The following is a 27857-nucleotide window of genomic DNA, read 5'->3' as shown; positions in this document are numbered from 1 at the left end:
GTAGATCCCATCTACTCTCTTTCCCATCTTTTTATCCCTCTATTCCTGTCTGTTGCTTATCACCCACCCATGCCTCCCCAAACTAAGGGCGAATCAGTAAGAGCCTGAAGGCAATTTCTGTATCAGTTGTTCCTCTTTCCTCTACCCTTCTCTATAACCCCTGCCACCACCCCCCCACACACACACTTTCCCTCTCTATTCCCTATTATCAAAGACCAAGCTCCTGGCTTCTGGTGGGTTCTGGCGGGGATGAAGAGTGTGGAGAAGTTGAAAGAATGCAGGCTCTGGAATCAGACAAACCTGAGTTCAAATCATCACTGTACCAGTGACTTAACTGTGTAACCTTGGACAAATTACTTAACCTCTCTGGGTAATAGCAGTGCCTACCTCACGAGGTTGCTCTGAGAATTAGTGGAAGCAAAAATGTAGGTAAAAGGCTTGGCCCAGGTGGTAGGGATGCAATGACTAGTTAGCACTGTCGGCTGAGGGGAATGGGCTCGATGGATGCACACAGCCTGGGCTGGCCTCTGGCTTCCTACCACTTGGACCTCAGCTCATGGCTCATTTGTGGGGGAAGGCAAGCAAAAGTGATTATGTGGTACCCATTTTCCTCCTTCCATATGTCCAACTTCTAGCCTATGTTGTCCTCATCCTTTGGGACCCCTGGGCTGCTTGTATTTGTATGCAGCCTCACACACGTGCGTGCCCAAACTCAGCCACCTGACACGCCCTTTCCACCTACTTCATCCGCTTCTGCTCAGAAGGCAGCCTCCAAGAAGCCTCTGAGGATGAGCAGCTTGGCATGACTTGAGGTCCTCTAGGACAACAAGGCAGCCAGACAGCTGTCACCTCTAATGGCCTTGCTCAGTTCGCCACCCTTCTCAGCGTGATGCTGAACACTCAACTGAATTAACTGACGTCTGCCAAGTGTTTTGGTACCGTACTCCCTCTGGAGGTGCCTTGGGAGCCTTTGTGGGTGGGTCAGAGGGAGGGCTCCGGGCCTCCTCCCACTTTGATCAGAGCAACACCTCTTTCATCTGTTTATATATTAAGGTTCCACATATGTATTTGTTGGGGAAGAATGTTTTGCAACTTAACAAGAGGATTGAAAATCACTGGTCTTACCATTGTGTGCAGCGCCCGCCTAGAGGCCTTCTCAGATCACAGTGGAAAGCTTCAGCTCCCTCTCCAAGAGATTATTGACTGGCTCAGCCAAAAGGATGAGGAATTGTCAGCTCAGCTGCCCCTACAAGGGGATGTGGCCCTGGTGCAACAGGAGAAGGAGACGCACGCGGTAGGTTAGAGTTACAGAGGCCGTGGTGTGTAGCCTCTCCATCGGGAAGGGATCTCTTCTGCAACACCCTGACTGATGGATGCCCAGTTTCTGCTTAGATGCTTAAAGTCACAGGAAGCTGTGTACAGTCCTACTGGTCTGCGGATAGTACTCCAGAGAATAAGTCAAATCTTTCCCCTCTATTCTTCCCATCAAATATCGACCTCCCTTAAAATTCTGCCCTGATTTGTAATGGGGACATGGGAAAATGAACATAATATAATATTGAGTGAAAAACCACAGGATCCAAAACTATATACAGGTGGATCTTAACTGTATAAAAATAGATATGTATGTATGTATACACATGTATACACACAGAAGAAGAAACTGTTTCAAAATCTTCACAATGGTTAAATCCAAGTGATGAAATCAGGGTTCTTTTTAATTTTCTTCTTCATACTTTTCCGAGATTTCTAAGATTTCTGTGACATATATTACCTCTATAATCAGAAAATAGCAACATGCTTCTTAAAATGAATCCAGAATGCACCAGAAGGAATGATAATCATGTGATGGGACAGAGGTGTTAGCTAATGGCAATCATATTACATAAATGTTTGAAATCAGTGTATTGTGCACCTTCAACGTCTGCAATGTTATAGATCATTTATATCTCAATTTAAAAGATGACTACAGAACGGAATACCATACAACAAGAAAATAGACTATAAATGTGGGCCACAGCGTGGATGCATCTTAAAGACAATATGCTGAGTGAAAAAAGAGCCCAATACAAACAAGAGCACACACTGTATGATTCCATTTATATAAAGTTCAAAAATGGGCAAAATTAATCGGTGGTGTTACACGTCAGGATAGTGGTTACCTTGCGGGAGGGGGGAATGAGAGAGTGACCAGAAGGGGTCATGAGGGAGCCTTCCAGGATGCTGGTGGAGTTCTGTTCCTTTATCTCAGTACTGGTTACAGAGATTGAATCACTTTATGGGAATTCATTGAGCTGTACACTTTTGGTTTGTATACTCTTATTAGTGTATATTTCAACAAAAAAACTTATTAAAATTTTAACATAAATCTTGCCCATCCTGGCTTTGATTTGTCTAAGCCCCTCACAGAGGACTTTCTGAGTCTTCCAGAGAGCCAAGATTCCCAGCACCGAGTCCCCACATTTCACTCTACCTTGTGTCATAGACAGACCCATTTCAGGGTAAATAGACCTTCCAGTGTCAGAGTTATTCTTCTGCCTAAGGAGAAGACTGCTCATCTTCAGTCTGAGTAGCCCAAAGATACAGGATAACGCCAAAGGATCAAGCTGCACTGAGGAGAAGAAAGATTGTCGATTGCAGGATGGATTTCAAAGCAATTGAAAGACTTTCCTTCCCCACTGACCACGTTGCTAACTTCACAGGCCTTTATGGAAGATGTCAAGTCTCGGGGCCCCTATATCTACTCTGTGTTGGAGTCAGCTCAGGCCTTCCTGTCCCAGCACCCATTTGATGAGTTAGAGGAGCCTCACTCTGAGAGCAAAGGTGGGTGATCTTCCCCCCTTTCATCTTCTTCTTGAGCTGTGAACCATTAAACACCTTCCTGCCCTCCCCAAACTCATTTTCTCAACTGTTACCTAGGAGGATAATTTTCTCCTGGGAGTCCAAAGTTGGGAAGAAGCCAGATTCACACTATAAGAAAAAGCAAAGAGAACAGAGCCCGGAGCAGGGGAGATGAGCGTGTGGCCTAAAGCTGTATGTAGCTCTCTGGAGCATCATGTGTGGCCATTTAATAAGGCATGAAAAAGAAAAAAAAAAGACTCAAATGCATTAAAGTAACTCAGTAAGTAAAAGTAGTAGTATGTCCTTTAAAAGCATACTGCTTTATTACAACATAGAGAGGCATGTGGCACTGCTATAATCAACCAGAAAATAAGAACCTTTAAAAAAAATCTAAAAGTTTTGGTGATTGCATTTGAAAAGAGAACTGATCATGACTCTTTAATTCTGACCCTGGTGAGTTCTGGCCCCCTTTCATCAATAGAGCGGGTCACTTTAGGTCTAGGTTTAAATAAGGCAGCAGGGTGGGATCCGTGGTGCTCAGGTCTGAGTGGTGGCCCAGCACGCCCTCTTCTCTAGAAAGAGGCTTCAACCTTCTGAGACTGGTTATGTATAGCCTGAAAGGACCCTTTGTTACTGCAGCCCTTTGTCAGTGCTGTTGACCCTCTCAGTTTACCTTGAGCCCCTCCTACTGAGTACTGACTAGTACTCAATTTACTGTCCAATGGGCCTCAGATAGAACGAGCTCAAGAGAGCAGGACAATTCCAATTAGTCTGGAGTTTGGGGGCTCTGAATCTACGTCTGAGGGGAGGTCTGAGGGAGGAAGAGGAAACTTACAATTTAGGAGCCTAGGTGGAAAGGCTGGGCAAATTATACTAACCTCTCCTTTGTTGGGTCTTCATAAAATACCTCCCTTTTTTGGAAGGAAGTGGGCAGCAGACACTAATGCAAAATCGCATTCCAAGGTCACGTGAATAGGACTCAATGACTTGCCTCACTACACGTCTTAAATATTTTGCTCACTCTTTACCTTGCCCATTTCTTAAGAATATGAGGAAATCCTCATGATATAATAAGTGGAAAACACCTGTATGGTCTCTTGACTGTGGTGGTGAGTCCATGAACCTACACATGTGATAAAATCGTGTATAACAAAACACACACACACACACACACACACACAGAGAGAGAGAGAGAGAGAGAGGGAGAAATGAGTACAAGTAAAATTGGGGAACTCAACAAAATTGGTGGATTATGTCAATGTCAGTATCCTGGTTGTGATATTATACTATAGTTTTGCAAGTAGTTACTATTTGGGGAAACTTGCTAAAGGGTACATGAGATCTCTGTATTATTTCTTTCTTTCTTTTTTTTTTTAAGAATTTAGGCAGGAGCTGGAAGTGATGTGAGACCACAGGAAAACTTTATTTATTTATTTATTTAAATTTATTTTTGGTTGCCTTGGGTCTTTGTTGCTGCGTGCAGGCTTTCTCTAGCTGCAGCGAGTGGGGCCTACTCTTCATTGCGGTGCGCAGGCTCTAGGCACTTGGGTTTCAGTAGTTGTGTCCCGTGGGCTCTAGAGTGCAGGCTCAGTAGTTGTGGTTGGTGCATGGGCTTAGTTGCTCCACGGCATGTGGGATCTTCCTGCACCAGGGATCAAACCCATGTTCCCTGCTTTGGCAGGCGGATTCTTAACCACTGTGCCACCAAGGAAGTCCCTCTGTATTATTTCTTATAATTGCATGTGAATCTACAGCGAACTCAAAATAAAAATTTTAATTTTTTAAAAAGCTGAATCTTCCAAAGGAGCTCAACTATGAAAAAAAATGTATTTGTGTGTGTATGAATATATATACACACGTACATGCACACACACACGCATTTTACAAAGGGCTATCTGTCTCTGTCTTTCCATGGCTATCCTTGCCTGGCTGGCCTGACCTGACTTCGTGCCTGCCCATGCAGATACCTCTCCCAGACAGCGGATCCAGAATCTTAGCCGCTTTGTGTGGAAGCAGGCAACAGTGGCCAGTGAACTATGGGAGAAGCTGACAGCCCGCTGCGTGGACCAGCACCGCCACATTGAACGCACTCTGGAGCAGCTGTTGGAGATCCAAGGGGCAATGGAGGAATTAAGCGCAACTCTGACTCAGGCCGAGGGAGTCCGAGCCACTTGGGAGCCCATTGGGGATCTCTTCATTGATTCACTTCCTGAGCACATCCAGGCTCTTAAGGTATGCAGGCCCCCTCCCGTGGCTACAGTCCACCCCGGGACCAGATGTTCCTCACAGACCCTGACAGTGTTCCTGCTGCTGAGGCTCCATTGTTGCCCTGGACTTCAATAGAGTCTGTCCCAGTTTCTGTGCTAGATCTGGGGGCTGGTTTAGCTGAAGTCTCCTCTGCCCTTCTACTGGCTTCTCTTTCCCCTGGTGTCTTCTGAAAGTAGAAAAGGAAGAGGATAAGGACAATGCCCCCCCACCACGCACACACCTTAGTCTGGTTGCCCTAATAGGCAAGCACTGAGGTTGCGCTATTAAAATGACTAATGGTTCCTCTTTCCTATTTTCTACCTACTGTGGCACTTGGGTTTTGGCTCTATAGCTATTCAAAGAAGAATTCTTCCCCATGAAAGATGGAGTGAAGTTGGTGAATGATCTGGCCCATCAACTTGCCATTTCTGATGTGCACTTGTCAATGGAGAACTCCCGGGCCCTGGAGCAGATCAACATCCGGTGGAAACAGCTACAGGTAAAAGAGAAGCCTGGAATGAGGCATGAGGAAAAGGCTTGGTATAACTAGGCTTGGGGGGCCACTTACCCAGGCCCGAAGGAAGTGAAGGGGCATTGAATTGGAATCTATGTGGGAAAAGAGTTGTGGAGAATTTGGGGCCAGGAAACAGGCTTCTCAACCTCTAAACTGCAGGAAGTGATTAAAATGGTCTGAGAGGGGCCTGTCTGCCCCTCAGGGTAGACAGGGGCAGATGAAGGGTGACTGTGGCCTGGAATTAGGGATGCTCTTCTCTGACCCCTGGGAGTGCCATGGGAAGGCTAGGATTTGGGTGAATGGTGGGAGGATCTGGAGCTGGAGAAGAGGCAGCCTCTGAGGGAATTCACAAAGATTGTCAGAGGCACGTGGAAATCCTACCCTGGATACCTGGAATGAGTCCACTGACTTCTTGCACCTTCTTTCCATAGGTGTCAGTTGGTGAGAGACTTAAGCAGCTCCAGGATGCCCACTGGGACTTTGGGCCTGGGTCACAGTACTTCCTCTCCTGTATGTGAGACAAACTGAGCTTCACTTGGTAGAAACTCAGCCACCTTCCAAGAGGGTCTACTCTTGTCCCTTGGGGGCCTGGTGGGAGCGCAGTGTACCTTGGCATCTAAGAAGCAGTAGGATAAAACAGTGTAGTGTAGTGGTTAAAAGGACAGGCTCTTGAGCCAGAGAGACCTGGATCTGAGTCACAGCTGCTCGACTTTATATCTGTGCAAGCTTGAAAAAAATACCTTAACCTTTTTGAACCTCAATTTTCCCATATGTAAAAAGAGGGAAAATATTACATAGCTGGTAGAGTTATGGGAATTAAATGACTTTATTGTTCCAGCAATATTTCTTGGTGGCCTACTGTGGGCCAGGTACTGTTCTAGGTACTGGGACTACATCAGTGAACAAAATAGACAACAATCCTTGGACGTGGAGAGCTTACATTCTACAGGAGGAAGCCAGACCATAAACAAATAAGGAAAATATATATAAAGTCAATCGGTGACAAGTGCTATGGAGAAAAAAGGAAAGCAGGGAAGACGTGAATTAGGGAGTGCTGGACTTAATGAGGGAGGCAACTGAGTGGAAACCTCAAGGAGGTGAAGGAATGAGCCATGTGGATATCTTAGGGAAGAGCAGAGGGAACAACAACTTCCAGGACCGTAAGGCAGGGGCATACCTGAGGAACAGCAAGGAGGCCAGTGTAGAACTGAGTGACGAGGGGAGAGAGCAAGAGGTCAGAATGGGAGCAGGAGGCCAGAGCATGGAGGGCCTGGAGGGATTGAGCAGAGGGATGACATGATCCGGCTTATGTTTTAACAGAGTGTTGGGGGGCAAGAGTGGGAGGAAGGAGACCTTTCAGGATGCATATTGCATACTGCAACCATCTAGACGAGGGATGATGGTGACCCAGATCAGGGTGGCAGCCGTGGAGATAGTGGGAATGTACAGATATGAAAATTAGATATGCACACAGAGCATTCAGCAGAGTATCTGGCACATAGTAGGAACTTAACCAATGTTAATGGTAATTAGAACTATTGAATTATAATCACTGGCATGCAGATACACCTGCAGAGGGCTCTTGTACCCAGGGAAACTGCAATGAGGAAGTTGGCCAGGTGACTGAGCCTCTCCTGGAGCATCCGTATGTTAAAGACACAGAGCAGAGAGAGACACCTTTTCGAGAGTTCCTCACCGGAGAGGAGTGAGCAGTCCCATTCCCCATTGTCCCACAGGACTGAGAAGCTTGACCTTCTGGGGGAAGGGCTTTGAGCCCCATGAGGAAAGTAGGGTCCACTTCATATACACAGCAGCACACTAGCTGCCTTCTGCTGAATGGATAAAATGGCAGACAGCTCAGGGAGAAGATAGGGTGGCCAAGGCCACCTGTTCATGCCCTTGTCATGTCTCTGGCACATGAGGGTACCAGTGACAACCTCTTCTCCTTCCCTCACCCAAACGTCAGGGAGAGAAGTGTGTTCCTTAAAAGTGTTTACCCCATGCTCAGGGGCTGTTAAGAGCTGGCAATGAGAGTCAGGCATCCCCTTTTGGGCTTAACTGTTTCTTTGAGAGGATAGAGCAGGGGAGTAACCAGGGGCCTGAAGAGCATTAGTAGTCAGCTTCTTTCTCTTTCTCTTCTCTCTCACCAGCCTCTGTTCAGGTTCCCTGGGAAAGAGCAATTTCACCCAATAAAGTTCCCTACTATATCAAGTGAGTGATCATCTGAATCGGAAATGGGTCAGTCACCTGCCCACCCCCTCCTTTTCCTGTCTTTTTTTCTATCTATCCCTCTCACCCCTTACCTGTTGGGATTCCTCCATTCACTCCAGTTTTTCCTCCTACTCATCTCAAGAGCTTAAGATTCTACCTGGTAAAGGTGAACCCTTGTGCTTTGGGATCCTCAGGGTTCACCCTCAGATCCTGCTCCTCCTTGCATCCAACCTATCGCTGAGGGGTGTGTGCATGTGTGTTTGAGGGGTTGGGGGGTGGTATAGACCCTGGCACTATTGATGCTTCTGTTTGTAGCCACCAGGCTCAGACCACATGCTGGGACCATCCCAAGATGACTGAGTTATACCAAACCCTAGGTAAGAATTCAAGTTTCCTGTATAGTGTGGAGGTCTATACAGTTGCCTTTGTCCTATAAGAATATAAGGGAGGGCTTCCCTGGTGGCGCAATGGTTGGGAGTCCGCCTGCCGATGTAGGGGACACGGGTTCGTGCCCCGGTCTGGGAGGATCCCACATGCTGCGGAGCGGCTGGGCCCGTGAGCCATGGCCGCTGATCCTGCGCGTCCGGAGCCTGTGCTTTGCAATGGGAGAGGCCACAGCAGTGAGAGGCCCGCGTACCACACACACACACACACAAAAAAAAAAAAAAAAAAAAGAATATAAGGGAGTAGTATTCCATTGTGTGGAATACACAATTCCATTGTGTGTGTGTGTGTATGTGTGTGTGTGTGTGTGTGTGTGTGTGTGTATATATATATATATATATATATATATATATATATATATATATATACCATATCCTATTTATTCATTCATCTGTCTATAGGCACTTAGGTTGTTTTCATGTCTTGGCTATTGTAAATAGTGCTGTGATGAACATAGGAGTGCATATATCCTTTTGAATTAGTGTTTTTATATTCTTTGAATAAATACCCAGAAGTGGGATAGCTGGATCACACACACACACACACACACACACACACACACAGCCATAAGAAAGATGAAATCTTGCCACATGTGACAATACGGATGGACCTTGAGGATATTATGCTGAGTGACATGAGTAGAAAGACAAATACCATATGATTCCATTTATATGTGGAATATAAAAAGAGACAATCAAAATAAATGCACAAAAGAAAAACAAACACATAAATACCGAGAACAGAGTAGTGGTTACCAGAGAGGAAAGGGTAGGGGGAAGTTGAAATGGGTAAAGGGGTTCAACTGTATGGTGACAGATGGAAATTAAATTTTGGTGGTGAGCACTTTGTAGGGTATACAGCAGTAGAAATAAAATGTCGTTCACATGAAAGTTACAAAATGTTATAAACCAATGTTACCTCAATAAAAAATAAATTAAAAAAAATAGAAGGGAATCCTATTCAACAAGCAGGTGAGGGTGGAAGTGAGTCCTTGTGCTTTTTCCAGTAGCCTTCTTTCCTTTCCCCTCTGCACCTCCCTCAACTGGAAGCTCTATACTCTCCCTGAACGATTTTATCATCACATTAGGTAATCATGCTTATAGATGTGTACTAGATCTTCTTTGAAAGATACTATCCAGGCTACAAATATGACTCTCATGCACCTTATCTTTGACTGCCAAGAGAGACTCACTATTATGTGGTAAATTTTACCCATGTTGATGCATGTGACTATAGTTCATTCATTTTCACTGCCATGGAGTGTTCCATTGGATATACCACAGTTTCCTCAGCCATTCTACTACTGATGGACATTTTGGTCGTTTCTAGTTTGGAGCTAACAAGAACTGTGCTGCTTGGTCAAACAAACAAGCAAAACATGAGAAAATCACTGCTCTAGGATATATAGCTGGCTGGGTCATAGAATATATGAATGTTCAATTTTACTAGGTAATACCAAGTTGTTTTCCAGTGTGATTGTATCAGTTTACACTTCCACCAGCAATTCTCATTCATCCACATCTTTGCTGACGCTTGCTATTGTCAGACTTTTACTTTTGCCAATCTGGCAGGTGTAACATGGTATCTTGTTGTGGTTTTAATTTGCATTTCCCTGATATGAGTGGGTCTCCTTCCATTCTCTGCAGCTGATCTGAACAACATTAAGTTCTCAGCTTACCGCACTGCCATGAAGCTACGCAGAGTCCAGAAGGCACTGCGTCGTAAGTCTCCCATTACACTTCCCTTATAGCCTTCACCCCACACCTACCCTTCCTCATCTGTTGACTGTTTCCCACTTTCATCCCACCTGCCCAGTGCTGTAGATTGGCTTTGTGGGGACTCTCCAAAGGCTGAGATATGCTGGCTGTGGGCACCTGATTTTTCCAAGGCCCTTCTATTTTCCCCAACCCCCAGACTTATTTCCAAATTAACCCACAGCTATCCTCTTCCTTGTCCCTTCTTCCCTGCCCAAAACGGATAATCAAGCAAGTGTTTTATGGCAAGAAGTATCCCAGCAAATGGTTTGGAGCCACTGGAGGCTTGTGTTCTTTCACCATCTTGGGGTTATTGGATGTAGCAGCAGAACTGTTGAAGCGAATGCCAGTGGTTAGGGGACAACATGGCTGCATATATAATGTGCCTTCTGTCTTTTCTCTGAGACACTGTCCATTCAGTCTTCCTGGACCAGGTTATCTGGCTAGGCTGATTCCAGCATTGGAGGTAGTTAAAAAAATCCTCCTGGGCTTCTCTGGTGGCACAGTGGTTGAGAGTCCGCCTGCCGATGCAGGGGACACAGGTTTGTGCCCCAGTCTGGGAGGATCCTGCATGCCGTGGAGTGGCTGGGCCTGTGAGCCGTGGCCGCTGGGCCTGTGCATCCGGAGCCTGTGCTCCACGGCGGGAGAGGCCACAACAGTGAGAGGCCTGCGTACTGCAAAAAAAAAAAAAAAATCCTCCTGAGTTATGTCACATTTACCCAGGCATACCTGAGCCTTCATAACCAGTGACTAGGTTTTCAGAACGAGGTTCACAGACCAACTTATTTGCAGTTGAAATGCGTGTAAAGACAAAGAAAGTTAAAAAAAAGTGGTATTCAACCCCTGGGAGTTTACCCAAATCCCACCATCTTCTTGAAACTGATGTCAAGAAACATTTGGGTATAGAAACATTTGGGGTTAATTTAGGGGGCCTTCTGCTGCCTTCTCCTTACTTGGGTTGAGGGTCTTGGTAAAGGGCAAGCTTGTTTCATACTTACAGATGGTTAGTCTGGAGATTGAGTCAGATTTGGTGATGCTGGTGGCCGTATCTTCCTGTCTAGTCCCTGGTGTTCTACTTTTGGCTATAGTTTCTCCTTCTCTCCTTTCCTTCCCAGTGGACCTGGTAACTTTAACCACAGCCCTGGAGATCTTCAATGAGCATGATCTGCAGGCCAGTGAACATGTAATGGATGTGGTGGAGGTCATTCACTGCCTGACTGCCTTATATGAACGGCTGGAGGAGGAAAGAGGCATCCTGGTCAATGTGCCACTCTGTGTGGACATGAGCCTCAACTGGCTCCTCAATGTTTTTGATAGGTAAGGACTTGCAGCCCTGACAGCCTCCATGGTGAAATTCAGTGGGACATCTGGAGTGGGCATGGTGGGAAGGAATTGCTCCCCTGGTGCACTTGGACTCAGCTCAGCTTGGGGCATGGCTGGCACAGAGCCCTGCTGGGATCAACCCTGTGAGGGACATGACTGCCAAGATGTTAACCCTTTACAGATATTCATATTCTCAGTCTCTTCTTTTAAACCTAGTGGTCGCAGTGGAAAGATGCGGGCATTGTCCTTTAAGACTGGCATTGCATGCCTGTGTGGCACAGAAGTGAAGGAAAAACTGCAGTGTGAGTACAACTCCAAAGTTTGGAGTAGAGTTGTGTGGAGGGAGAGGTGTGGTGGGAGGAAGAAAAGTCTAAGATAACCAGAAGATCAGTCTTATGACTCAGCAGAGGGCTACTCAGGCTACCTTGTAATGCTTCCTGGTCCAAGTTATTGCAAAGAATCCACAACAGCCAAAGGCCAAGATGGGTCTAAGGCCTGTTATTATTCCCACTGTTACTCCAAGGGCATTGGTTTCTTCTGATGTGGTGTAATTACTTGATGGGGATCTGAGTTGGGAACCTGGGATACCCAGGACCTGGACTTTCTAGTTCCATTTCCCTTTGGCCTATCAGGCTTAGCCCTCTCCCAATCTGAAGCTCAAACCACATCACACAAATGTGGAAGAGGACAGTTTTATTGTTTACGAGGCAGGTGTGTGCTGGTTTTTATAAATGGAATGGTTTTTACTATATAATACATCACTGAGAATTGTTCAATTTACCCTGACTGTCAAAAGCTTTGAAAGGCATTTATGGTTTTGGGGGTTTCCTGAGAACCTGCATCATCAACACAGCCATCTGAAATAAAATAAAAAGCTATACATTAATTAAAAAAAAAAACTAGGTCACACATTCTGTTGGAGACTTCCCATGTGATCACGTGGGTGGTGTGCAATAATCCCCATTATCTGGGAGGTGGACAACATGTAATTCTGTAGGTTTGAACCTCTCTGGTGTACAGTACCTTTGCTTTCCCCTCCATCCTCCATCATTTGTACAGCATTTTGCATTTTTCTGCAACAGCATCATTAGTGTCAAGTGTTTAATGTGCGTTGACCACTGTGCTACATGTGGTGAGTACAAGGTCCAGTTAGACATGGTCCCTGCCTCAAGTGGTTTACAGTCCAGAAGAGGATACAGAAGTACACAGAAAGCATTTTTTAGAGTGCTAATTAGAATAATCTGAATGGCAAAGGATATGTACTATATCAGAGCACAGCAGAGTGAGGACAGCGTCTAGGAAAGATTTACAGGGAAAAAGACTTTTCAAAGTATGTTCATAGCTATGATATAATTTATTCCTCCCAATGTTCCTTTGAGACGGGATGGACAGTGATGATTTAGTCTCTGTTTATAAGTAAGGAAACTGCAGCATAGAGAGGTTCATGACTTACCCAAGGTTTTACAAGCTAGTCAGTAATGGATCCAGAAATAAACCCCAGGCCCTCTGTCTTTTGGTTCTGTTCCTTTTCTGGGCCTTAGGTGACGTATGAAACGGACAGACAAGAACCTCTGGAGGAGGTTTTCTAAAGTTGGGGTGGTACGGGGGAGTTCCCACAAGGGCAGATATAGACCATGCTCAAATATATAAGTACCATAGTTTGTTCCACAGTGATTTAGAGTGAATTCTTAGATGATCAAGTGTGTTGAATTATCCCCTTTTTTTGGATTATCCATGCCAGTGTTTCTTTTCATCTGTGTGGATAACTGAGAGATTCCTACATGAACAGGAGGGGAGAGGGCAGACTGACTGCAACTCATATTCAGGCACCCTTGAACCCCACACCCCTTCATCTTGCTTCTTGAGACTGTGTTTTCCCAGCAGTGTCATATCTGTGTCTGGCACCGCTCTCACACACAGCTTGCTCTCTGTCTTCACCCCTCTCTCCCATTGTCTTTCTGATGCTCTCTGTCTTTGTGTCTGACTCACTTTTTTCTCTCTGAACCCAGAGGAATGCTGCTTTTAGAACTCCTGGACTTCTAGAAGGTCAGGGATGGACCTTTAGGTATTCCAGTTTCAAAAGTCATTAGCTAAGTCAATGTGCTCTTTCCCTGTCTTCTTTTTCTGTTCTTTCTCCTCACACCATTCTCTGGCCATCCCTGTATCGGGCTTGGCCATGACTTACGGTGGGGCCAGCAGACCTCTTCAGCCAAGTGGCCAACTCAGGCAGCCAGTGTGACCAGCGCCACCTTGGTGTCCTGCTTCATGAGGCCATTCAGGTGCCCCGTCAGCTGGGGGAAGTGGCGGCCTTTGGGGGCAGCAACGTGGAGCCCAGCGTCCGTAGTTGCTTCCGTTTTGTGAGTATGGAACTGGGGAGGGAGGGAAGGAGGAATGATGGGACAGGGGGTGGGAAGAAGGGAGGGAGGACTGAGAGCTGGGCTTTTGATCTGAAGTACTCAGATGCGAGGGAGTTTGTTGGGCTGGAGCAACAGGGCAGAGGGTTCTCTGGGCTTTTAGGGTCAGAGTCCTGAGGAGAGGGCACCAGGTCAACTAGGACAGGGTAGAAGGTGGACACCTCTGGAGAACAGTCTAACCCAGAGTCCAACCAGGTCTTGCTGTTTCTCCTCCTCCCCTGAGGGCTGCCATTCTAGGCACAAGACACTGGGCCTCCAACATCACTACTGGGCTTCTTGTTTCTCTAGAGCACTGGGAAGCCAGTCATTGAAGCTGCACAGTTCCTGGAATGGGTCAACTTGGAGCCCCAGTCCATGGTGTGGCTGGCTGTTCTGCATCGGGTCACCATTGCTGAACAAGTGAAGCATCAGACCAAGTGCTCTATCTGTAGGCAGTGCCCCATCAAAGGCTTCAGGTAGGGAAAGCAATACCTGCTGGAGTGATACTAATAATAAATAGGCCATGTTACATATAAATCATATATTGCAAAACAGGGCATTCCATAATTATATAATTACAACTAATCTATTGTATGTTGTTATATACTGTTATAATCCTTTCTACTGCAGAATGTTTAATTTTTAAAAAACTCAAAAATGATGAAATTTTTTTCTGTTAGTTGTGTTATGAAGTATTCAGACCTAGAAAAATGTATAGAGAAGCAAAAGGGGGTGGGGTGGGAGAACAGCACAGAGAGGGAAGTAATTTGTTCATTGTTTCCCAGGGAGCATTAAGTAGAACCCAGAAGCCCCCAACATCCTGACATATGAGAACACCTACGCACCAAAAGGTGTGCTGGCGAATGTGCTACTCTCTAGAAAGCAAAAGAGAAACGTGATATAGCATTGGCTAATTTCCATGATGTAAATACTCCCACTGTGGCCAGTGTCAGGCTACCCATAGGAGGTCAGGAAGAGATGCACAGTTGCACACCATTTATAGTATTTCCACCACCAGGTATAACAAATGTAGACAACCTCGAGAGCATAGATAATAGTGAAATAGGAAGTGATGAGTTTGAGTATTTATTACCTTTGTTTTTAATACCATTTGCTTAATTGTGAGTTTATACAATTTAATTTTTAAATAATGGCTATATTTAACAACTGGCTTGGAAAATTCCTGAAATTTTAACAACCAGCTCTCATGAGCTTGTATGAGCAGGCCCCAGTGCCCCACGGTGGGCACCCACCACCAAGCTGAAGAAACAAACAATATTTTACAATATATTTATATATATTATATAATACATTTATATATCTACAAATTTATATATTATATACTATATAAAACAATATATTTGAAGTTTCCTTGAGTACATTTCCCTCCTGTCCCCACAAAGGTAGCCGCTATCCTGAATTTGGCTTTCATCATAAAATGCTTGTTTTTACCACTTTAAAGCACTAGCACATACTCTCTTTACAACCACCCTGCTTTTTTTTTTTTTTACAACTTTATTGGGGTATAATTGCTTTACAATGGTGTGTTAGTTTCTGCTTTTTGACAAAGTGAATCAGTTATACATATACATCTGTTCCCATATCCCTTCCCTCATGCATCTCCCTCCCTCCCACCCTCCCCATCCCACCCCTCCAGGCGGTCACAAAGCACCGAGCTGATCTCCCTGTGCTATGCGGCTGCTTCCCACTAGCTATCTACTTTACATTTGGTAGTGTATGTATGTCCATGCCGCTCTCTCACTTTGTCACAAGCAAATGAGGCACAGAGGTGGAGTTCACACTGCTGGCTAGTGTAGCTCCAGGATAAGATGTCGGATCCTCTGACTGCTCTAAGTCTAGACATTTCACCGTACTATGCTATTAGGTCTGGCCAGTCCAATCAGGCTTTGGAATTGGATCTGAAGGGCTAGTCTATATTCAGTTATAATAGAGTTATTATTATAAATAACTTTGGGGAATAATTTTTAGCCCACTTGCCCACGGCTGATAGAATCAGTTGTCTTCATATTGAAAGTGTGCCTTCTCCAAGGAAGGTGGTCATACCTGTGAAACTGGACCCTTTCAGGCCACCTTGGTTGAGAAGGTTATTTGATATAATGAGCTCTTTACCCCGTCCCACCCTCCCTTTTATTTTTTTCATTGAAGTATAGTTGATTTACAATGTTGTGTTCATTTCTGCTGTACAGAAAATTGATTCAGGTATACATATATATATATATATATATATATATATATACATTTTTAATATTATTTTCCATTATGGTTTATCATAGGATATTGAATATAGTTCTCTCTGCTATACAGTAGGACCTTGTTGTTTATCCCACCCTTCCTTTTAAAAAAGATGGTAAGACAGGGCTACTTCCCGAACTTCCTGGGATTCTGAGCATGTGATTTCATGGAGATCTGTGGTCTCTGGAGTAAGACTAGTCATCTAGTGAGGACTCTATCACTGCTATGCATAGGAGGTTAAGTGCTCCACGTATAGGAGGTTACTGTTCCATGCCTCACCCCCTTTTAATGTATGTGTATATTTGGATGTTTGGGGGAGGGGGAAGTCATTATAGTATATTGCATCCTCTTTCCTACCACCTGTCCTTTCCCCAAGGTATCGGAGTCTGAAACAATTTAACGTGGACATCTGCCAGACCTGCTTCCTGACAGGCAGGGCCAGCAAGGGCAACAAGCTTCATTATCCCATCATGGAGTATTACACCCCGGTATGGAACCTCTGGGGCGGGCGGGAGGGGCAGGCAACTCTCAGCTTCTGGGTGCTTGATCCATTTTGTCCAGCATTAGCTCACTGTATTCTGCTCTCCGTGGGGGAGCATCCTCCAAACAGGCCTGGTGATTGACCAATTTGGGGGATCCAGGGCTGTCCTTCTAGCAGAGCTTCTCCCTCACCCTCACCGGGGCAGTAGCTGGCTGCAGCAGCCCAGGACATTCTTGGCCATCTAAAAGGCACTCACTATTCTCCTGCAGAGAGAAGTCTCAGGAAAAAGTAGAGACAGCAAGGCAGTTACAGGTGACTAGCCTTCGATCGCTCAATTTAGTTTTTCCTGCTTAGCTTCCTGGATTGTTTCTGTCCCCTGGTCTTCACCTGCTACCTTGTCATTGCTTCCATCCCTTCTAGTCAATACCAATGTTTGTGCTCACCTTCATTACTCAGTCTCCTGTGTGAAAAGGGGGTACGCTCTTTACCTGGGTCCCCCAAATCAACTGGGCTTTCGTTGGAAACTGTGCCCTTCCTAGCTTCCTGAGCCCAGCATCCCTGAACTCCAGCCACAGAATTTCTCCTCTGCTATGTTCAGGACTCAGACCTCCAGGCTTAGCTTCCTGAGCTGACGCTGCGCCTTAAACTCCTTTATTCCTCTCTCCCCACACATACTCCCAAAGTCCCAAGCATGTCCCCAGCTCCCCCCACTGCTCTCTCCCACCTTACCTCCCCATCTCCATAATCCATCTCCCTGAGCTGTCATCTCTTCTCCAAATTCTGTTGACACAGAAGCATGTGTGACCCAATCGGAGCAGTGACCTTGACCTTTATTTTTCTTTTATTATCATTTTGAAATAAACATTATTAACGTCATACATGGGAAACTGGCTAGAGATGGTAGACTGATAAGTGTCTAGCTCCTGCTCATCTTCTACATCCCTAGAATTTCTGTAAAAGATATCTACAAGTTAACAAATATACGGTCATTGTAAAAGATTCAAATTATGTAGAGGCGTTTAAAGTATAAAACAGAGCCCCCTTTCCTCCTCAGTGCGTTCCCCACCCCTCAAGTCTAACTTCCCTGAGGCAAGCAGTGTTCACAGTTTGGCATGTATCCTTCTAGATCTTTTTCTAGGAGCGAGGTGTGGCAAATATGAACAAGAGTGGACTACCAGTCATGGTCCGTGCTCCAGGGGAGTGGCCACACCTCCCTAGAATAGCCCATTAGGGTGAGCCCCTCTATCTTGTCTCCTCCCAGACCACATCCAGTGAGAACATGAGGGACTTTGCCACTACCTTAAAGAACAAATTCCGCTCAAAGCATTATTTCAGCAAACACCCTCAGCGAGGTTATCTGCCTGTGCAATCAGTGCTGGAGGCCGACTACAGTGAGACGTGAGTACCGGTAGCTGAGCAGGGGCTGCAGGCATCCTCACTGAGCCTAGGGATGTGCTGTGAAGGGGCTGAGTCCCACATGGCCTAGGGCCGTCTTCCAGGGCAAAGCCAACTACTGACAGGGCAGTTCAGCTGGGGCCTGACCAGGAATCTGACCTGAGAAACAGACTAGAATCCAGTCTCTGTATCTTGTTTCCATCAGCTCTTGGGAGCTCCCTAATTTGGTGGTGGTGTTGCGGGGTGTGGAAGGATGGTGGTGAGGAGACAGGCTGCCCAGCTACCCAGTCTTTGGTCTTCTGAGTCTTTGCTGCTTTCTCCTAGGCCAGCTTCTTCCCCGATGTTGCCACACGCTGACACACACTCCCGCATTGAGCATTTTGCCAGCAGGTACCACCAGATCTGGGGGAGGGGAATTGTAAGGAGTCCAAGGGGGAAAGGGGTTTTCAGGTGGGGCAAAGAGAATGAAGTCAGGGCCAGGGGGACATGCACAGTGGGCTTTGCAGCAGCCAGTGAGGCCTAACGTTTGGGGCGGGGGAGGGGGAAGTGGGACAGCCCCCCAAACCTGATGATCCTCCTGTGGGATTACAGTCCTTGAGATGAAGGCAGTCTTCACATACTGTTTTCCCTTCTGCTCCTGCTCTTTCTTCCTAGGCTTGCTGAGATGGAAAGTCAAAATTGCCCCTTCTTTAATGACAGCTTGTCCCCAGACGACAGCATGTGAGTTTTCACAGATGCATATTTGCCAGGAATAGCTCTCCTTTGGGATCTCTTTCTACCACCACTTGGGGAGGGTGTATCCTCAGTGGGAGGTGGGTTGTGTGTGGATAGCGTCCCTGACACCCTAAGGAAGGAAGTCTGCTTTCTGGGCACAGCATTGAATGAGAGAAGCAGTCTGCCCTCTATCAACCGAGCAGGGTAATGAAGGATGAACTACCTCCCTGCCATCTGCCAAGGTCCCTTTCTGTTGCAAGATCCCATCCTTTTATTCCTAACTCTGAGGGAAGAAGAATATGTCCTCAACTAAAGTTGCAGAAATGAGCCATTATCTTATGCTCAAAATGCCAATGCCCCATCTAGTGCCACATCAACCCTGGGGTGATACCAGGGACTTGACTGAAGTGTGGCCAGAGAGATTCCTTGGTGCTATAGCCCAGAGAAGGGCCCCTTCATCTCTAGGGAGGTCCCCGGCCTCCTCAGAGGACCTAGGAACTGTTGGCTACACGGATAAATCCAGCCCTGGGACTGGGACTCAGGCAGGCCACAATTCCCCTGGGGATGGGAAAGCGAAACGGGGTGGGGTGGGGGAACATCACAGAAAGGGAAGTAATTTACTCATGGTTTCCCAGGTCACTATAAGTAGAACCCAGGAGCCTCGGCATCCTGAAAACACTCTCTCCTACTACCCCCAATAATGACCCCTGCCACCTCTGAACACTTTTATCCCTCTTAAACCTGAATACATGGCCTTTTCCCTCTCTATGTATCTTAGAGAGGGAATCCTCCAGCATGTGGCTCTCCTGGGGCTTGAGGTGGGAGCTGAGAACTCACACACTGAGCTGTTTCTCACTTCAGTGCCTGGGCCCCTCTTTCCTCTCCCCACCCCCACACAGAGACGAGGACCAGTACTTGCTGCGGCACTCCAGCCCCATTACAGACCGGGAGCCAGCCTTTGGACAGCAGGCTCCGTGCAGCATGGCCACTGAAAGCAAAGGGGAGCTCGAAAAGATCCTGGCCCACTTAGAGGATGAGAACCGGTAGGTGTGGCAATGGCACAGATCTGTGTGGGTTCTAGAGTCAGACAGCGTAATTCAAGTCCTGAATTTCCACATCCTAGCTATGTGGCCTTGAACAAGTTACTTATATTCTTTGATCTTCCATTTCCTCATCTGTAAAATGGGGATGATGATAAGAGTACCTACCTCTTAAGGTCACTTGTGAAGATCAAATGATCAGGCATATAATGTGTTAGCCAGTGTCTATCTGATTGGAAGTGTTCAGTAAAAGCTAGCTATCCTAATAATTATTTGAATCCTTTTAACTCAACCCAAATATCTCCAAGTACCCAATAGATACAGGCAGAGAGAATGCAAACACAGAGAATACAGAAGAGACGATGCCTCTGCCCTCAAGGAACTTTCAGTTGTTGGAAATGGAAACAGGTCCTTATCACTTAGTGAAAGTAATAAGAGGAGGAGGATGCTGCATAGAGCATTTGAGCACTGGAAGAGGGAAGGTGAAGAAGATTATGGGGATGGCACTGATCTCTGTAAAGCATGGAGGGCAGCAGGAGTCTGAGGAGCATCCAAGACACTTTGGGGGTGTGTAGTAGAATCAGTAACAACCCCCAGAAAAGTAATTCTCAAACATTAGTGTGCATACAAGTCACTTGGGAAGCTTGGTGAAATGCAGATTCTGATTTGAAGGTCTGGGGTGGGGCCGTAGTTCCTGCACTTCTAACCAGCTCCTAAAGGATGCCCATGCCTCAGGCCTACAGACTGTATTTGGATTAGCAAGTCCTTAGAACAGGGCCTATCTGCAAAGTATTTGTTACTGGTTCAAGACAAGATAAATACATAAATAAAGAGTAAACTTTTAGAAATTTTCATAGCAATTTGACATTGCCACAATATCCACACACATAATTAGTGACTTGTCTTCATTGAATTGGGTATAGGCCAGGGTGAGTGTTGTTGCATTTGGGCAGCAAGTCACGTGTGGTGTGAGCTGTGTACTAGCTATGCACATTCAGACCATTTACTGATCCATGATGGATTGAAAAATCCCCCTGTTTTTTTTTGCTATGGATAGTTTGAGAAGCACTGCACTAGAGCAGTGGTGGGGAGGCCCTGGGAAACACTAGGGAGAGAGTGATTCTGTTGCAAAAAAGAAAAAAAAAGTAATGTCCTCCAAAGGAGACCAACTCTTTGGAATCTGTTTCCTTGATGACTCAACATGGGTGTTTAAAGTGGGTCAGAGAGGAGGGTAGTAGAGAGAAGAGGAAAGATGGGTGATCCTTTGTTTATGTTTTATCTTCCCCTGGAATCTAAAAGTCTAAAAAAGGAGTGGGTGAGTCAGTGGCCCTAATGCCTCATTTATTTGCAGACTGTGTTTCTGCCCGATTTTAAGGTCAGAATTAATCCCCGAAGCAGCACATCAAAGCCCTGAGACATTTGTTATATGAAATGTCAGCTCTCTCTGCTCTGTGGCCTAAGGATGGCAAAGTAAATGACATATGTGTTGGAGCGGAAGTGGATATGGCCATTCAAGCAAGAGCATGGCTGGGATGGACTTCCCTGGCCGTCCAGTGGTTGGGACTCCACACTTCCACTGCAGCACTGCAGAGGGCACGGGTTCGATCCCTGGTCAGGGAACTAGGATCCCATATGCTGCGACCAAAAAAAAAAAAAAAAAAAGCACAGCTTGGGGGCTGGGGTGGGGGTGGGGATGGGAGAGCAGAGGGATTGCTCACACCTAGGTATGAGGGGACACTGAGCCCTGGACAGTCAATACCCTGTGAAGGTCATTGGCCTTGGCTTCTCCATCCTTGGCAGGATTCTCCAGGGGGAGCTGAGGCGCCTGAAGTGGCAGCATGAGGAGGCTGCTGAGGCACCCACCCTGGCTGAGGGCTCTGCCGAGGTGGCACAGGACCACCGCAATGAGGAGCTGCTGGCTGAGGCCCGGATCCTTCGGCAGCACAAGAGCCGCCTGGAGACACGCATGCAGATTCTTGAAGACCACAACAAGCAACTCGAGTCCCAGCTGCAGCGCTTAAGGGAGCTGCTCCTGCAAGTGAGTCTGGGGCCAGGGGAAGAATCAGAGCAGCCTCCGAGCACAGGCGGGCCAGGGAGAGGTGCTTCTTGCTCCTGGGAGGTGGCTGTTGGAAGACTTTCTGAAGAGAACTGGGCTGGCAATCAGGAAAGTTGGGGGGAGGAATGGGCTGCTATATCACATCGCTTGGCCAATTCTCTTGTACCTAGCTTCCACTCCATCCAAGCCACCGTGGGGCCTAGGGCTCAGGGAGGGCTTTTGAGGGCTCACTTCCCCACAACCCATTTGAATCTGGTATTGGAAGAACAAAGTTCAAAGAATCATCCAAGACGTTGACTTTGCTACTTTGATGTTTGCTGGAAAGAAGCAAGTTTGGACATGCTTGGCAACAGGAAGATTTTTATTGTGAAGGGATCACTTGTTACTTTTTGTCCCTTTCCTCTTTGAGAGGTAGTGTATAGGATGTAGTGTGGTTCTGGAGTTAGACAACCCTGAGTTTGAGTGTAGTGCTGCCGATTAGTGGCTGTGGGACGTTAGGAAAGTTACTTAGCCTCACTAAGCCCCAGTTCCCTCATCTGTAAAACAGGGATAAAAATATACCAACTTCATGGAATTGTGGTGAACGTCAAATGAAATAATGCATTTAAACAATTTGGCATGATGCCAGGACTATAATAAACATTTCATAAATGAATAATTTATGAATAATTATTGTCATTATTCATACCAGGTAATACCACACTATGCCTCTTCCCCAGATCCTCCAAGGGATGGCCTCTAGATGAATTCCTGGAGGTCTTAACATTCGATATTATGTCATGAACCAAGGATCAGGTGTGCAACTCTACATTTCCAGAGGGAATTGAGTTCTAGATAGCTTAATTATAGCTGAAATGACAGCAAGAGATATTTAGGGGCAATGGCATCCTTAGAAGAACTGGGAGCCTTTGATACATGTTGTTGAAGGAAGAGGGTATTCAGTAATTAAATATTCTAAGAAGTTTCGTGAAAGGGGAAACCACTGTTTGGGGCACCACCAAAAGCTTCTTAAAGTCCCAGGGCAAAGGGATGGGCATGATGTCTCTAAGGACCTTTCTGAGCTCGGGAGTCTGTCAAAGTAAGGTCAGGAAGGCAAAGCCACTTAAGTCATGCCTTACCTCTTGCTAGCCACATACTGAATCGGATGGCAATGGCTCCGCAGGCTCGTCCCTGGCTTCCTCTCCGCAGCAGTCAGAAGGCAGTCACCCCCAGGAGAAAGGGCAGACTACTCCAGACACTCAAGCTGCAGGTGAGTTCCCCCAGCCCCTCCAGACCCCTTCCTCCATGGCTTTGTCTTGCCCCAGGTCTCCTGCCTAAGGTTCTGCTAGGGCTGGGACTGGTTTCTCCTCATGGCTTTGAGCTTAGGGTCAGGGATGATTGGCTTATTGACTGATTCATTCATTCCTTTATTCCACAAATGTATGTCGAGTACCTCATATGTACCTAAGCATCGTGCCGGGAAGACACAAATGCTATAGGTTCACCCTTCAGCCGGCAGCATCCTACCTCAGCCCCTTGGCCTCATAAGGGAATTTCTAGTTCTCTTCACACATCTTTCTTCTCCAACTCAGATGATGTGGGGTCAAAGAGCCAAGATGTCAGCCTGTGCTTGGAAGACATTATGGAGAAGCTCCGCCATGCCTTCCCCAGTGTGCGAAGTTCTGATGTGACTACCAACACTCTGCTGGCCTCCTGATGGAACCAGATCCCCATCCTATAGTCCACGGTCCTCTCCCAGTTCTGGTCAAAGCCTTCCCTCAGCCTTCACCTAACCTTTCCAGTCCCCACGGGCCCCACATTCCTCAGCCGGAGTTATCTGGGCTCCAGGCAGCAGCAGGGATTCGATGGTATGCGAGGTGGGTGTGTGAGGGCCGCGGGAGGGAGAGGCATGATTCCTCTGACTCTAGAAATGTGCCCTTTAATCTTCAAGTTTGAGATCAATCCCTTAAGTACAATTCTGTTGCAGCCCAGGCTAATGGCACTTGGAGGCCATTCAGATGGGGAGCAGAGAAGTTGCCTTGCAGAGTGAAGCAGTGCCCATTGGCCCCTTTCCATTCTCCATGGAATGATGGATTTGGGGGAGCCTAATGACCTGAGGGCTCCAGCACTGTGAACACACGGGACTTAGCCCTACTCTCTGGCCCAACACAGGGAGGTGACACTGAAGACACTCCCGCTTCCCCCCACAAAGTGCCCCTGAAAAAGTCTGGGCAACGTGTGTCATACAACTTCAGCTCAAAGGCTTAGATCTAGTCATCCCGATGCTACCTAGATGCTGTTTCCTCCTTGAATATCTTCAGTTCCTTCTGCTTCAGTCCCTGGCAGACCTTTCTCAAGGGGCGGGGGGAAACAGTTCGTTCAGGTTCCTATTTTCACCTTATATTGGGAAACATTAAAGAAATACTTATGGGCTTAGATATTTTCCCCAGATCCTCCTCTTTCCTGAAAACCTCAGCATCCCGAGAGACCAGCTGAGTTGCTCTGGGAGCCCAGCTGAAGCCACCCTTGGCTCTTCTGAGTTGGCCTTCACAGCCCTGGGGGAGGGCTGGCAGCTGCTCAGCAAGGGGGTCTTCTCCTTGGGTGAGGAAGGGGAAGCCACCCTCTAGACTGGAGGAGCGTGACCACCCAACACCCTTTCAGGCTGTGACCCTTCTTTCTCTTAGGCTGAATCAGATGAGGTGGCTGATATCCCCCAGCTAGTCAGAAGGCAGATGCAACAGGCCATCCTGAATAGTGGCCCTTTTCTAGTATCCACGGGCTACAGATCAGGAAGTTGTCCACTTTCCACAGAGACAACAGCAAGGCCTTCCTTTGCATAAAACCATTCTTTCTAACTCTGGAAGGTGAACCCAGTCCTCAAACTGAGCTAAGTCTTCCTAGGCAACATATACCATAATCCCTTTATCCAGAAACTGTTCAGAGTAGATAGTGGGGGTGGGGGGATGGGGGTGGGCTTGGGGACTTTGAACAGAGTCAGAACCCACTTAGGCAGCTTTCTACCAAAAGGAGCTTTATAACTTAGAACCCTGCAATTGACTTAATTTGCCTAAGTTTATATACATACATACCTATCCTACATATCTACTGTACATCAGTACTCCCCTGGCCTCACTCACACATTAAATTCTAATACCTCTTGAAGTATTAATGTTCTGCCTTGCTCTTTGTTAGTCCCAGCCTCTGGTTGGACAGAGAGATGCCTCCTGGCTGCTCCCCTAGGATGTCTCTCCATTCATGTTTGAGGTGAGCTGTCCTCAAGACCAAAGCAACAGAAGCCTGTGGCCACAGAGGAATCTAACAGGAAGAGTCACTCTGCTCTCTTCATTTATTCCACACCTTGCTCCCTGGAGACCTTGGCCTTGGGTGAATCTTCCTGGGCTCCTCTAGACAATGGTTCAGAGGCCAAAATAGAACAAACCCAAGCTCTACTCACCCCATACAGAAAGGGAGGAACAAATAGCCAGGCTAAGACACAGAGTACATCCTCTTGCCCCTTCCAGTTTCTAAGTCTGGCTCAGGGCCTTAAAGAAAGTAGCAGTTGCTACCAAGGTCAGGAGGGTGTGAGATGGTTGGGGTGCTTTCTTATAATCAAGCAGTAGGCCAGTGGGTAGAACTGCTGGGAAGGTAGACTTATCTTCAGGGAAGGCAGTGGCTTGGGTCCAGAAGCCAAGGATTGCCTCCTTCTAGAATCAGCAGGGGGCACTAAGCCACAGGTTCAGGGTGTCAGACTTCATCATGATATCTGCCTTAGAGCTCATGAGGTCTCTGGGCAGGAGCAATGGTGATGTATGGCGAGCAGGTGGCAGGTGGACATCAAACACAGAGCCTGGACATCAGTTACTGGGGTTGGGCGTGGGGGAGCTATATTTGTAGGAGTCTAGATTGTAGGTAGGAATAGTATAGAAAAACTTTGCTCTAGGACACAGAGTTCAGGGTCTTTGAGGCATATGCCTGCCTAAGAGAAAGTGAGGGCCCTGTCCTAGGGCTGTGGAGACTTACCTGCTCAGCTGGTAAAGAGGGCAGAGGTTATGAAACAATCTTACCAGGAAAGTCCTGGAAAATCCTTTTCATAACTGCTACTCCACCCGAGAGATCTTGGGCTGTTGAGGGCCTGTGGCAACTGCAGTGGGCCATGGTAGAGAAGACGTAGATCTCGTTATGTAGGATTTGTGCTATAGGTAGACTGAAGCAGCAAGTCAAGAGTTGAATTCTCAGTAACAGGGTCAATGACACTTGGTGGTCCTGGGTTTACCCTGATGCCCGAGGTGAGTATATCGCTTGAGAGGCCAGTGATAGTCACTGCAGCATGTGTGGACAGTTTTCCCGCAGTGAGGTAAACGGGTCTTTGGGCACTGTGAATTCAAATTAAGGTGGGATTTACTGAGATGTGTTGCATGTTGTTAAGCATCTGTCGTGTATCTTGTCTCCTAGAGGTATCGTGTGTGATGCTGCGTAGTTTTTGGCCCCGTACTGGAAGGTGGTGAAGGGAGTTGCTGGGTAGGCAACCTAATGAAAACCCCTGGCTTGTGGGATTAGCATCAGTGATAAGGAATGTGTTTGCTGGGGTTGTTGTCAAATAGTATCGGGGAACAGTTAGGATTGATAGGTAATGTATTCTCGACAGAATCTGGTAGAGGCCACAAAACCATTATGAGGGTGCCTCTGCTTCTAGTGAGAGCAGAGTGGAGTCAGGTTGACTGGGAAACTATTAAGGAAGGCTGGCTGGCTGGAGGACATCAGGCTGTTTGTTGTATGGTTCCCTAGAGAGAGTCCTACCCAGGAGGATATTCATCCTTCCCTCCAGAATGGAAAGGCCTTCAAATGCCCATTTCCTTCCAGGCCCAAAGTTTGGAGATATTTCCTTGTAGAGAAACCTGTTTGAGTTTGTTGTACTTTAGGAGCTGGCCTGGCAGGCCATGGTAATGCGAAACCCTGAGGCCAAGCAGAGGCAAATCCTGGGAGATGGTTTCCTTCCCGATGAATTTTAGGGAATACCCATGATGCCTGAGGTGTGTGTTTGGGATCTGGGCTCCATAGTCAGCTTTGGGCTAGAGCATTCCTCGAAGAGGCATTCTCAATAGCAGACTCACGGCCTCTGAGACCATTTCAGGCCAAGACTCTCATCAAAGTTCCCTTGACATAGGTGACAGATAACTAAGAAAGTAGCTACCTTAAGATGAACAGTCCTGGAGGAGAAAGTGGGGGCCCTGCCCTAGGGCTGTGGAGACTCACCTGCTCAGCTGGGCAACTCTGTCTCTGGGCCTTCCTGCCCAAATCTGGCCCTGAGAACAAAGGAATACTTCAGCTCCTTCTTGTTCTTTAAACACCAATGACTGTGGGAGAGGGAAAGGCTCAAGGCCAGGGCTCAGCTCCCAGCCTCCATCTCCTCCCACAGCTGCCGCCTTTGGAGGGGCACCTGCTCAATGTCCTTGCTGTCCCCAGGGCAGTCTTGAGGCCAGACCGAAGCCTGCGATGCTGCTCGCTGGCTGCAAGGACTGGTCACAAGGATGGGATTTGGGGAAGTGGCAAGGCTGGTGCACAAGTCTAGAAAAGTTTGGGATGAAGGGGCGGGGCTGGAGACAAATTAGTTAACTTTGCCACTCACTGTGGTGCTTTTCCCCTTTCCCTTAAATTCTGCTTTGAAAAGAATAAATTCGTATTTGTTTACTTTGGTTCCTCTGGTTACACTCTTTGACTCTGACACTCCACATCTTTACCTTATTTGGGTGTGGGAGAAGAGGGTGGGGCCAAGAAGCCACAGCAACACTGCAAAACATAGGCCACCAGAAGAGTCCAACACCTACAGGACAAGAAGACACCCCCACTAGCCCCATCCACCACTGTTACCTGGACTGTTCACCTCTCAAAGCCCCACACAGATTAGCTAGTTATCAGCTCATGGGATGAGCTCTTTATAGCAATTGTTCTTCAACACCATCCTCATCAATCTGAGGAATTTTTTCACCAGCCTAAAGCATTAAGAGAAAAATCTGGACAATGCAGTGAGTTCCCATAAAGTTACATATATTCAATTTAAAAGTCTAGCCTTTATTCTAGATTATGGTTATATATTTGGGGGGGATGTTAAAATGTCCCTGTGAATTGGTGGCGATAGTTTTTTTTTTTTTAATGCCATTTTCTGGCAAAATAAAACCCTGTCAGTCCCTCCGCCCCAATGCCAATTTTTCTTT

The 27857-nt window shown here is 46.8% G+C and overlaps 1 protein-coding gene across 1 annotated transcript; it reads left to right on the top strand.

Moving 5' to 3' along the window:
* Positions 1-1144: 1144 nt before the first annotated feature.
* Positions 1145-23362, top strand: LOC308609516 (dystrophin-related protein 2-like; the record flags this gene model as incomplete). Its single annotated transcript, XM_081223158.1, has 20 exons — positions 1145-1294; positions 2703-2823; positions 4805-5073; positions 5441-5587; positions 6034-6112; positions 7753-7813; positions 8129-8190; positions 9904-9978; positions 11127-11328; positions 11551-11636; positions 13534-13691; positions 14037-14203; positions 16357-16468; positions 17723-17859; positions 18181-18246; positions 18511-18576; positions 19470-19613; positions 21411-21648; positions 22795-22915; positions 23238-23362. The coding sequence occupies exons 2-20, from the start codon at positions 2709-2711 to the stop codon at positions 23360-23362; spliced, it is 2430 nt and encodes an 809-aa protein (XP_081079284.1). The 5' UTR covers positions 1145-1294; positions 2703-2708.
* Positions 23363-27857: the final 4495 nt, after the last annotated feature.

This window comes from Mesoplodon bidens (assembly GCF_964165515.1).
Source record: "Mesoplodon bidens genome assembly, chromosome: X".
Classification (NCBI taxonomy): domain Eukaryota; kingdom Metazoa; phylum Chordata; class Mammalia; order Artiodactyla; family Ziphiidae; genus Mesoplodon; species Mesoplodon bidens.
This window is presented reverse-complemented; position numbering and strand designations above follow the sequence as displayed.